At 47.3% G+C, this 12,098-nt stretch overlaps 1 protein-coding gene across 3 annotated transcripts in view; it reads right to left on the bottom strand.

Moving 5' to 3' along the window:
- Positions 1-12,098, bottom strand: part of MGST2 (microsomal glutathione S-transferase 2) — an 80,129-nt gene that overhangs the window by 5,052 nt on the left and 62,979 nt on the right. For all 3 annotated transcript variants that reach the window (XM_073341175.1, XM_073341176.1, XM_073341177.1), the window contains one exon: positions 2,945-3,026. In XM_073341175.1, the coding sequence (XP_073197276.1) occupies positions 2,945-3,026 (82 nt within the window). The remainder of the gene's footprint in view (positions 1-2,944; positions 3,027-12,098) is intronic.

Below are 12,098 nucleotides of genomic sequence, written 5' to 3'. Positions count from 1 at the left end.
CTTGTGGTGAGTGGACTCTGACAGTCACCAGTTACCTAATTTATTAATTCTCAGGAAAATGTGAAAAATCTTTCATGCAAACAAAGCTGGGAGGTTGGCACTGCTCTGCTGCAGGGGGGTGTGTGTGTGTTTGGGGGGGGGCGGTTTGCACACTTGTCAAGGCCTGGGAAAAAGGTGAACTGCCCAGGCACCTCTTATGTTTACAGATTGCAGCCTTATCACATGCAAACTGGGGTTGGTATGTTCAAGTCCGATAACTACACATGCTATGAGCTCTATGACTTAATGTGGTGTCACCTAATTTGTGCACACAATTGTGGGGTTTTGCAGCTGCAATGGGAACATGTGGGAGGCTTAAAGCGTCCTGTGCAGTAGGCAAGTAGGGAAATAATTATTTCCATTTACCTACAGAGAGGCAGACTGAGGCAAAGGTAGATTGTGTGACATGCTCAAACTCACAGAGGGAGTCAGAGTCACAGCTGAAATTAAAACTCTCAACTTCTTGGTTCACAGCCCTGTGCACAGGTCCCCTGACCACAGCTCTCTCCCAAGCCCTGGGCCCTGTGTAAGATCAGTATTGGCTGAGATAGATCATCAATACTTACTGAAGGTGGCTTTTGTTGAAAATACCAAGAAAACATTCTCGCATGGCCCTTTGGTACTTCGGGTTTCCACCAAAGGCAGAAAATGCAAATGGGAAGGAAATGTTAAGCCAAAGTTTTTGTTGGCTCTTTTAAAAACCAGTTTTCCACTCCTCAGAAAGAGTGAAATATCCCCAGCAGGCTGAGAAATGTTGGAAAAATCAAGCGTTGGCTAGATGCAGTAGGAGGCCCCCAAACATTTTTCCAAGAACGTTGTTGTGCAGTGTTTTGGGATCCAAATAGCAGTGGTCAATGGAGAAGGATTCTAGCAATAAGGAGCAAGATGGAAAAAGGAACTTGGATGCTGGCAGTCTGAACTGGAACAGTACAGAGTGTCCTACAACTGGATTGCTCTGGGGTTGCTAATTGGATACATAGTCTCACAGTTTATTATAACAGGTTACTGCTTCAAATGCAGGTCAGACTGGGAATGACCAAAATTCATCACCAGCTGAGGACCACTCAGTGGTCTATGTGAAATGTATGGGTGGTCTCTGTACAATTTCTAGTGGACAGGTATCCTCATTACAGCCGGCACCTTTGTCAGCCCGCACTGAAGATGGAATTACCTTCACACGGATAGGGCTGTCCTCTCCAGGTTGAGATCTATTGACAGGGCAGAGTGGGCAAACTGGCACTGCCTCTGCCTGGCCAGTACATGTTTTGGGCCCAATTCTCCAACCCTTACTTGTACTGAGCAGTACTTCCATGAACAGCCCCACCAAATGTAAGGGGCTGATCAGCATGGGCAAGGGTTGCAGAAACAGGCCCTTTTGCATCTCAATGGCCATTAGGTGCCTTGAAGATGTGGGCCTTTGTGAATAACTCAGTTTTCCAGGGCACCAGTCTGGCCCCTGACAGCAGCACTGAACTCAGCTTAAATAAGTGAAAAAGAGTTCCACCAAGTAACAAAGAGCAAACCCCAGTACAACAACAGACCCAGGCAATACCTTTGTTTCCTTGAGTGCAATTTCAGGAGCTGATGGTATAATTTTAAAATCATAGAGTTGCAGAGGGGGAAAGGTTTCTTAGCAAAGAAGCTTTTTTTATTTAGTTGATACAAAAAGGATATTTAATTTCAAAATGTGCATTCCCTCCTAGATATTCCTTTATAGCTATGGTCCTTTCTGGTTTTTCAGAGGGTTATCCTGACAATTGCATCCCTAACAAAGGGCAAATTTTAGGGTATAATTTTATCTGGGAGTCTCTCTCTTTCTCATTCCTTAGGGGCAGAAAGGAAGGAAGCCTTGCAAAATCGGACTACTAACTGGCACTGGGTATTTTGAGGAGCAGGGAAGAGGCAGGAGGTTAGCGTTGGTGCATTGACTCAGGAAAGTAGAGCTGGAAAACATTTTGTTATTCCTCTAGGAGCGGAGGAATGGACTAGAGGATTGTTCCCTATAAAGGTGTGTTAAAGTGCTCACCCCCAGCCCCTCAGTCTAACTGTAAACCCCTCCAGGGATGGGGGGTTTGTCTTTTCCTTGTCTTACACACTGTATTGAGGTTTAGAAGAACGTTGGCATCACAGATGAGGCTGTTTCTTTAGCCTATCTGGGTTAATACAGTACTGAGATGAAAGAGGAAACAATTTGTGAGAGTGCGCATGCGTCCCATCAGTGGCAGCATCAGATTTTGAAATGGAGAGTGGCAGGTAGAGAGATCTTGCATGGATTCCAAAGCTATTGCACATTTCTGCAATCTCAAGCCTTTGGAGGATCAGTTTAAACACTGTAAGTTTGTGCTTATCCAAAGCCTCCTCATCTGTTTGGTGAAAGTTCCTCTAGCTACAAGGTCAAATTTTCTTGCTCGTTCCCATTGTGTACTTTGTGTGGTCTGCATAATAAATACGTGAATACAATGATTTTACTATTAATGAACTGAGGAAATGCTGGCAGTAGTACAAGCCAGACAGGTTGTGTGCAAGCTTTGTCTCAACAGTCTCCAATGTAGTGCAATCCTGACCTGCAAATCTCTAGGCTTTCTATTTCTGGGCCTCTTCACTGCACATATGCCAACCCTGTTAGACTGTAGGGTGCAAAGTAGGCACCCACAAGGCATTGCACTGAGACCATCAAACCTCCTGTCTCTTGCGACCAGTAGCACATTCACGCTTTAACCTTAGGCTTCAGCTGCAGCAGCCAGCTACCTTCCCTGCGGGTTTTCATTTCAGACCTCTTGCTGACACGTTACACATGTTGCATTCAATTATAGTCACTTTTCACTACCAGTCGTTGGTGGTAAGCCCAGCTTCAGGCCACAAACTGGAGCATTCAACTTAAGCACAGATGGTGGGTCCTTCTTACCTTCCTTTTGCAGACTCTGCATATCCATGGAAGTATTTGTGATGGGTGTACATGTACACCAGACCCAGAAGGGCAGCCAATTCTGAAGGAAAAAAAGAGATTAATGGGAGAAAGTTAGTGGGGAATTTAAAAATTAGGGTTTGAAGGAACTAGTCAGTTTCATTGTGATTATTTTATTTTTGTGGTTCCAGGGGTTTTCATGGCATTTCACAGACATCTCAATCCCTTGCTGTAAACAGTCACATTTTGTTTCTGAAACAGAAGACTTTTTATCTACTTATTTTATTTGTTGCCATTAATAATTTGCATTTATATAGTATCTTTAGGTGAAAGATGGGAGTATGGTACACACTGTAAGGAATTATGCTCATGTGATATCCCTCTGAGGTAGAAAAAATATTATCCCCATTTTACAGTGGGAAAGAATTGAAGACCCGAAGGGACATAACTTGTCAATGGTCACAAGGAAGTCAATATCCGAGCTAGTCCCAGAATCCATCTCTTGTTCTACTCCAGTTCTAGGCTTGTACCCACAAGCCTCCCCAGTCCTGCCTTTAACTAGCTGATTATTAGCGTACAGGAGAGTTAATGGACTGGAAGCAGTGAAATCTTTTTCTTCTGCAATTCATAAGCATACTCTCCTTGGGGTGTTTCACTTCACTGCCTTACCAACGGCCTCAGCCATGACCTAGAAGAACCACTCTTCTGTAAAGATAAGAGGTAGATCAGTCCCCCACCATGGGACCCGTTTAGTTAGAGAGATCACAATTCAACATAAGTGTCCAACATTTGTGGAGTAAACCGAGAAAGGGGTGAATCAATTCCAGTAGCAACTAGCCAGAAAACAATGGTGAGGAGTCTAAATATGATGCACTGTCCATAAGAGATAAAGAAACGGGTTCAACAACTGCTGAACAGCAATAGAACTATATTTCAAAGAGGCAAAATGAGGCAAAAGTCTGATAGAAAGTCTCCCTGTCCCCCACCTATGGGACTGTGCCACCAACTGGTTTCACAGCTCTTCGATTCACTCTGAGCTGTTCAGGGCCTGATCTCACTTCCGTTGGTGCAACTTCAAGGACTGAAGCAGAATTATTCCCGATTTACCCTGCTGTGATGGGTTCGGTCACAGAGACCCCCTTGGGACTGTCACCTGATGTGCTACGACTACCTCTGAGCCAGTTTTCTCTGCCAGTTTGGGCCTTCAGAATCCTGCCTTGTTGAGCCAGATACGCCAGTCTGCTCCAGCACAGACCCAGGATCTGACCCACCCCCCAAAGCCGCAGACTTAACTGGAAAAGACTTAGCAAGTGCTCCTGTCTCTAGCACCCAGACACCCAGCTCCCAGTGGGATCCAAACTCGAAATAAATCCTTTTTACTCTGTATAAAGCTTTATACAGGGTGTGATACAGCATGGCCAGAGGGCAGCAGAAGAGTGTTAGAAGGGAGCCTTATTCCCTGTAGAGGGAAGAAAGTTTGCTATAAATTAATTAAAGCACCTGAAGCCAGTCACATGATAAAAAATCCCTGCTTCAATCAGACAAAAGGAGGAGTTGAAGCAGAGTGGATTGCATTGGAGCGAAGAGCAGTTTGGAGGGGTTGAAACAGAGTGGATTGGAGTTAGAGCAAAGAGCAGTTTGGAGAGAAGCAGAGGAGAGTTTGGAGAAGTGCTGTGGTGGGCTAAGAAGACCAAGACCCTATGTAAAGGGACACCTGGTTTGTGCAGAGGGAGGGCAGGAAGCCCCACAAGCTGAAGGGCAGGAGAGGGAAGTAGCCCAGGGGAAGGAATTGCTAGTTCTAATGGTTTACTGCTATCCTAGCCCTGGTCTACACTAGGACTTTAGGTCGAATTTAGCGGCGTTAAATCGATGTAAACCTGCACCCGTCCACACGATGAAGCCCTTTATTTCGACTTAAAGGGCTCTTAAAATCGATTTCCGTACTCCACCCCAACAAGTGGATTAGCGCTTAAATCGGCCTTGCCGGGTCGAATTTGGGGTACTGTGGACACAATTCGACTGTATTGGCCTCCGGGAGCTATCCCAGAGTGCTCCATTGTGACCGCTCTGGGCAGCATTCTCAACTCAGATGCACTGGCCAGGTAGACAGGAAAAGAACTGCGAACTTTTGAATCTCATTTCCTGTTTGGCCAGCGTGGCAAGCTGCAGGTGACCATGCAGAGCTCATCAGCACAGGTGACCATGATGGAGTCCCAGAATCGCAAAAGAGCTCCAGCATTGACTGAATGGGAGGTACGGGATCTGATTGCTGTATGGGGAGAGGAATCCGTGCTATCAGAACTCCGTTCCAGTTTTCGAAATGCCAAAACCTTTGTCAAAATCTCCCAGGGCATGAAGGACAGAGGCCATAACAGGGACCCGAAGCAGTGCCGCGTGAAACTTAAGGAGCTGAGGCAAGCCTACCAGAAAACCAGAGGGGCAAACGGCCGCTCCGGGTCAGAGCCCCAAACATGCCGCTTCTAGGATGAGCTGCATGCCATTTTAGGGGGTTCAGCCACCACTACCCCAGCCGTGTTGTTTGACTCCTTCAGTGGAGATGGAGGCAACACGGAAGCAGGTTTTGGGGACGAAGAAGATGATGATGAGGTTGTAGATAGCTCACAGCAAGCAAACAGAGAAACTGGTTTTCCCGACAACCAGGAACTGTTTCTCACCCTGGACCTGGAGCCAGTACCCCCCGAACCCACCCAAGGCTGCCTCCTGGACCCAGCAGGTGGAAAAGGGTCCTCCGGTGAGTGTACCTTTTAAAATACTGTACATGGTTTAAAAGCAAGCATGTGAAAGGATTAATTTGCCCTGGCATTCGCGGCTCTCCTGGATGTACTCCCAAAGCCTTTGCAAAAGGTTTCTGGGGAGGGCAGCCTTATTGCGTCCTTCATGGTAGGACACTTTACCACTCCAGGCCAGTAACACGTACTCGGGAATCATTGTACAACAAAGCATTGCAGTGTATGTTTGCTGGCGTTCAAACAACATCCGTTCTTTATCTCTCTGTGTTATTCTCAGGAGAGTGAGATACCATTCATGGTCTCCTGGTTGAAATAGAGTGCTTTTCTTCAGGGGATATTCAGAGGAGCCCGTTCCTGCTGAGCTGTTTGCCTGCGGCTGAACAGAAATGTTCCCCGCTGTTAGCCACGGGGAGGGGGGAGGGTTGAGGGGGTAGCCACGCGGTGGGGGGAGGCAAAATGCGACCTTGTAACGAAAGCACATGTGCTGTGTATGTAATATTAACAGCAAGGTTTACCATGAAAGAGTGTAGCCACTGTTTTATAAAATGTATCTTTTTAACTACCGCTGTCCCTTTTTTTTCTCCACCAGCTGCATGTGTTTCAATGATCACAGGATCTTCTCCTTCCCAGAGGCTAGTGAAGATTAGAAAGAAAAAAAAACCGCACTCGTGATGAAATGTTCTCTGAGCTCATGCTGGCCTCCCACACTGACAGAGCACAGACGAATGCGTGGAGGCAAATAATGTCAGAGTGCAGGAAAGCACAAAATGACCGGGAGGAGAGCTGGCGGGCTGAAGAGAGTAAGTGGCGGGCTGAAGAGAGTAAGTGGCGGGCTGAAGACAGGGCTGAAGCTCAAATGTGGCGGCAGTGTGATGAGAGGAGGCAGGATTCAATGCTGAGGCTGCTGCAGGACCAAACCAGAATGCTCCAGTGTATGGTTGAGCTGCAGCAAAGGCAGCTGGAGCACAGACTGCCACTACAGCCCCTGTGTAACCAACCGCCCTCCTCCCCAAGTTCCATAGCCTCCACACCCAGACGCCCAAGAACGCGGTGGGGGGGGCCACCGGCCAACCAGCCACTCCACCACAGAGGATTGCCCCAAAAAAAGAAGGCTGGCATTCAATAAATTTTAAAGTTGTAAACTTTTAAAGTGCTGTGTGGCATTTTCCTTCCCTCCTCCACCACCCCTCCTGGGCTACCTTGGTAGTCGTCCCCCTATTTGTGTGATGAATGAATGAATGTGAAGCAACAATGACTTTATTGCCTCTGCAAGCAATGATCAAAGGGAGGAGGGGGGTGTGGTTAGCTTGCAGGGAGGTAGAGTGAACCAAGGGGCGGGGGGTTTCATCAAGGAGAAACAAAGAGAACTTTCACACCATAGCCTGGCCAGTCATGAAAATGGTTTTCAAAGCTTCTCTGATGCGTACCGCGCCCTCCTGTGCTCTTCTAACCGCCCTGGTGTCTGGCTGTGTGTAACCAGCAGCCAGGCGATTTGCCTCAACCTCCCACCCCGCCATAAACGTCTCCCCCTTACTCTCACAGATATTGTGGAGCACACAACAAGCAATAATAACAGTGGGAATATTGCTTTCGCTGAGGTCTAAGCGAGTCAGTAAACTGCGCCAACACGCCTTTAAACGTCCAAATGCACATTCTACCACCATTCTGCACTTGCTCAGCCTGTAGTTGAACAGCTCCTGACTACTGTCCAGGCTGCCTGTGTACGGCTTCATGAGCCATGGCATGAAGGGGTAGGCTGGGTCCCCAAGGATACATATAGGCATTTCAACATCCCCAACAGTTATTTTCTGGTCTGGGAATAAAGTCCCTTCCTGCAGCTTTTGAAACAGACCAGAGTTCCTGAAGATGCGCGCGTCATGTACCTTTCCCGGCCATCCCACGTTGATGTTGGTGAAACGTCCCTTGTGATCCACCAGAGCTTGCAGAACTATTGAAAAGTACCCCTTGCAGTTTATGTACTCGGCGGCTTGGTGCTCCGGTGCCAAGATAGGGATGTGGGTTCCGTCTATGGCCCCACCACAGTTAGGGAATTCCATTGCAGCAAAGCCATCCACTATGACCTGCACATTTCCCAGGGTCACTACCTTTGATATCAGCAGATCTTTGATTGCATGGGCTACTTGCATCACAGCAGCCCCCACAGTAGATTTGCCCACTCCAAATTGATTCCCAACTGACCGGTAGCTGTCTGGCGTTGCAAGCTTCCACAGGGCTATCGCCACTCACTTCTCAACTGTGAGGGCTGCTCTCATCCTGGTATTCATGCGCCTCAGGGCAGGGGAAAGCAAGTCACAAAGTTCCATGAAAGTGCCCGTACGCATGCGAAAGTTTCGCAGCCACTGGGAATCGTCCCAGTCCCGCAACACTATGCGGTCCCACCAGTCTGTGCTTGTTTCCCAAGCCCAGAATTGGCGTTCCACAGCATGAACCTGCCCCATTCGCACCATGATGCATGCATTGGCAGGGCCCATGCTTTCAGAGAAATCTGTGTCCATGTCCTGATCACTCACGTGACCGCGCTGACGTCGCCTCCTCGCCCAGTATCGCTTTGCCAGGTTCTGGTGCTGCATATACTGCTGGATAATGCGTGTGGTGTTTAATGTGCTCCTAATTGCCAAAGTGAGCTGAGTGGCCTCCATGCTTGCCTTGGTATGGCGTCTGCACAGAAAAAAGGCGCGGAACGATTGTCTGCCATTGCTCTGACGGAGGGAGGGGCGACTGACGACATGGCTTACAGGGTTGGCTTCAGGGAGCTAAAATCAACAAAGGGGGTGGCTTTACATCAAGGAGTATTTCAGGCAGGACTTCACGGAGGGTTCCAATAAGAAATGGTGCACCTAAGTTATTGTTCTTATTGGAACAAGGAGGTTAGTCTGGCCTCTGATTGATACATGGCTAGATTTACCTTGCTGCACCTTCTCTGTGAGTGACTGCAGTGTGACCTAGAGGAATGAGTCCCCTAGACGGGGGGGAAGCAAATGAGTACAAAACAAATCTGGTCTATTTCTTGTTTTGATCCACTCCATCTATCTTTTACATCTTTGGCTGGCAGCAGACGGTGCAGAAGGACTGCATGCCATCCACATCTCATGGCTGCTCAGCAGAAGATGGTGCAGTACGACTGCTAGCCATCCTCATCTCTTGCCTACCTGGCAGAAGATGGTACAATACGACTACTAGCAATCCTCATCTCTTGCCTGCCTGGCAGAAGATGGTACAGTACGACTGCTAGCAGTCCGTATCGCCTGCCCGCTCATCATAAGACGGTTCAATAGGACTGACTGCAGGACTAAAGAGAATGACCTGGTCAAGTCACTCCAAATTTAGTCCCTGCGCCCATGTCTGCCCAGGCGCTCCCAGCCGACGTGGTCAGGAGCACCTCAGACACGACGATGACGGCTACCAGTCGTATTGCACCGTCTGCTGCCTGAAGGCAATGGGTTGCTGCTACTGTGTAGCAATGCCGTACCGTACTGCCAGCACCCAGGAGACATACGGTGACGGTTACCTGAGCGGGCTCCATGCTTGCCGTGGTATGGCGTCTGCATAGGTAACTCAGGAAAAAAGGCGCGAAACGATTGTCTGCCCTTGCTTTCACGGGGGGAGGGAGGGAATGGGGGCTTGACGATATGTACCCAGAACCACCCGCGACAATGTTTTAGCCCCATCAGGCATTGGGATCTCAACCCAGAATTCCAATGGGCAGCGGAGACTGTGGGAACTGTGGGATAGCTACCCACAGTGCAACACTCCGGAAGTCGACACTTGCCTCGGTACTGTGGAAGCACTCCGCCAAGTTAATGCACTTAGAGCATTTTCTGTGGGGACACACACACTCGAATATATAAAACCGACTTCTAAAAAACCGACTTCTATAAATTCGACCTAATTCCGTAGTGCAGACATACCCCTAGGGCCCCTGGGCTGGGACCTGGAGTAGAGGGTGGGCCTGGGTCCCTCCCTCTCCACTTCCCTCCTCTAGGACACTAGTGGGGCAGTTAATACTCCAGTTCAGGGGCAAGAAACGGTGCCCTGAACCCCCACCCAAGAAGAGAAAGCGCGAGGCCCATCATAGTAGTGCCGGCAATTTGCCACAAGGGTAAACTCATAAATTGTCTGCCCTCTATAACACTGAGAAAGAGACATGCACAGATGTTCCCCCCTCCCCCCCCCAGGTATTAATTGCTTACTCTGGGTTCAATAATAAGAAAGTAATTTTTCTTAAGTATAAAACGTAGGATTTAAGTGGTTCTAAGTAATAACAGACAGAATAAAATAAGTTTCCAAGCAAAATAAAACAAAACATGCAAGTCTAAGCCTAATACAGTAGGAAACTGAATACAGGCAAATCTCACCCTCAGAGATGTTCCAATAAGCTTTTCACAGGCTAGAGGCCTTCCTAGTCTGGGCCAAATCCTTTCCCCTGGTACAGTTCTTGTTAGCTCCAGCTCAGGTGGTAATTAGGGGATTTCTCATTACTGGAACCCACCCCCTTATATAGCTTTGGCACAAGGCAGGAATCTTTTGTCTCTCTGGGTCCCCACCCCTCCTTCTAAATGGAAAAGCACCAGGTTTAAGATGGATTCCATTATCAGGTGACATGGTCACATGTCCTGTGAGACCCCAAGCCTTCATTCCTCCTGGCCTAACTCACAGGAAGGCTTGCAAGTAAACAGAGCCATTTACAACCAGTTGTCCTAGTCAGTGGTAGCCATCAAGATTCCAAACCACCATAAATGGCCCACACTTTGAATAATCACAATAGGACCTCAGAGTGAAACTAGAAATATGAAATATAAGATACAAGAATGATACATTTATACAAATAAGATAACCGCACTCAGTAGATTATAAAATTTGTAATGATACAAAAGACCTTTTGCTTGAAGCATATTCCAGTTACATTATACTCACACTCATTAGCATATTTTCATAAAATCATATGGAGTGCAACGTCACACCCTGGTGTCGAGAAAGACTGGAATCAGATCCTTGTGAGCCCAGACCCTGATGCTTTGGAGAAGAGGAAACTGTGTGGCCCCACTCCTCCCCTTTATGGAGTCTTTTATCAGCATGGTAGACCTGAATCAGCTTATGTAATGAAATCAGTAAAATCACACAGCAGTCCCAAAAGTAATATCCCTGTTGCTCTGGGATGCCTTTACACCATCCTGGGCGAGCCCAGCAAAAGCACAGGGAACTAAATAGAGGAAATTAAATACCTGCAGTATCTTTCTGCATTTTTCTGATTTAACCCTAGCCAGCCCTCCTAAAATCAGCCACATTGTCCTGGGCTTGTCTGGGCAACAGGTAGAGTCCCCTATTCTTTTAGTCTAACAAAATACTTGGAAAAAATAATTTTTACTATATTCCACACTGATGTCAGTGAAGAAGAGACTCTTACTGGGCATGCTGACTGGGAAAAATAATTAAAATGGGAAGTTACCCTGGTCCCTTTCGCCTCTCCTTTCCTCTCAAAAGGGAGATACTACAGTAGGTGGCTAAAAGAAAAGGAGTACTTGTGGCACCTTAGAGACTAACCAATTTATTTGAGCATGAGCTTTCGTGAGCTACAGCTCACTTCATCGGATGCATGCCGTGGAAACTGCAGCAGACTTTATTTATACACAGAGAATATGAAAAAATACCTCCTCCCACCCCACTGTCCTGCTGGTAATAGCGTTGGCTAGCAAACACTTCTGTCTTTTCCAAGGGCCTGGCTCTGATTTCACTTATACAATTGTGTGGCACCAGTATCTCCATTGATTTAAATGGCATTACTCTGGATTTATATTGGCAAAAATGAGATTAGGATCTGGGTGGGGAAGAAGTTAGCCTCCAGAAGGTGCCTTTTTGTAGGAAATCACATATCACCTGTAAAACAAAGAGAAATTAGCGCCTTTAATGACTGTATAAATGGAGGGAAAATTAGTAGCCGGGACAAGAGAAGCCAAAAAGGGGAGGAAACTAAATGGCACTTGTACTTATGCATCTTCTCTCCAGCCACATTGACTCTGCTAGGCCAGAACACCAGCCAGAGAAAGAGTTAATAAGAAAACAGAGATGAGAACAAGGGTTATTGTTTTACCAGGAGCAGTCACAAGAGATCCAGCTCCAAATTGAGCCAATGTCATCATCACTAGGAGATCCCTGGACAGTGTCACAGGACTTCCTGGGTGACTGGGAAAGCCACATAAGCCTTGCCCATGTGAACGCATTCTGAATAGAGGTGGGCGAATATTTTCAGATTGCCCCCCAAAAATGTGGCTTTGGGTCAACCAAAGCTATGTAAATTTGGGTCGACTCTGAAGAATAGTTCCCCTTCCCCGCAAAACCCTCCTGAAAAAGTCACTTTGTTTAAATGTTTAATATTTTTTGTTTCA

This window comes from Lepidochelys kempii, chromosome 4 (assembly GCF_965140285.1).
Source record: "Lepidochelys kempii isolate rLepKem1 chromosome 4, rLepKem1.hap1, whole genome shotgun sequence".
Classification (NCBI taxonomy): Eukaryota; Metazoa; Chordata; order Testudines; family Cheloniidae; genus Lepidochelys; species Lepidochelys kempii.
This window is presented reverse-complemented; position numbering and strand designations above follow the sequence as displayed.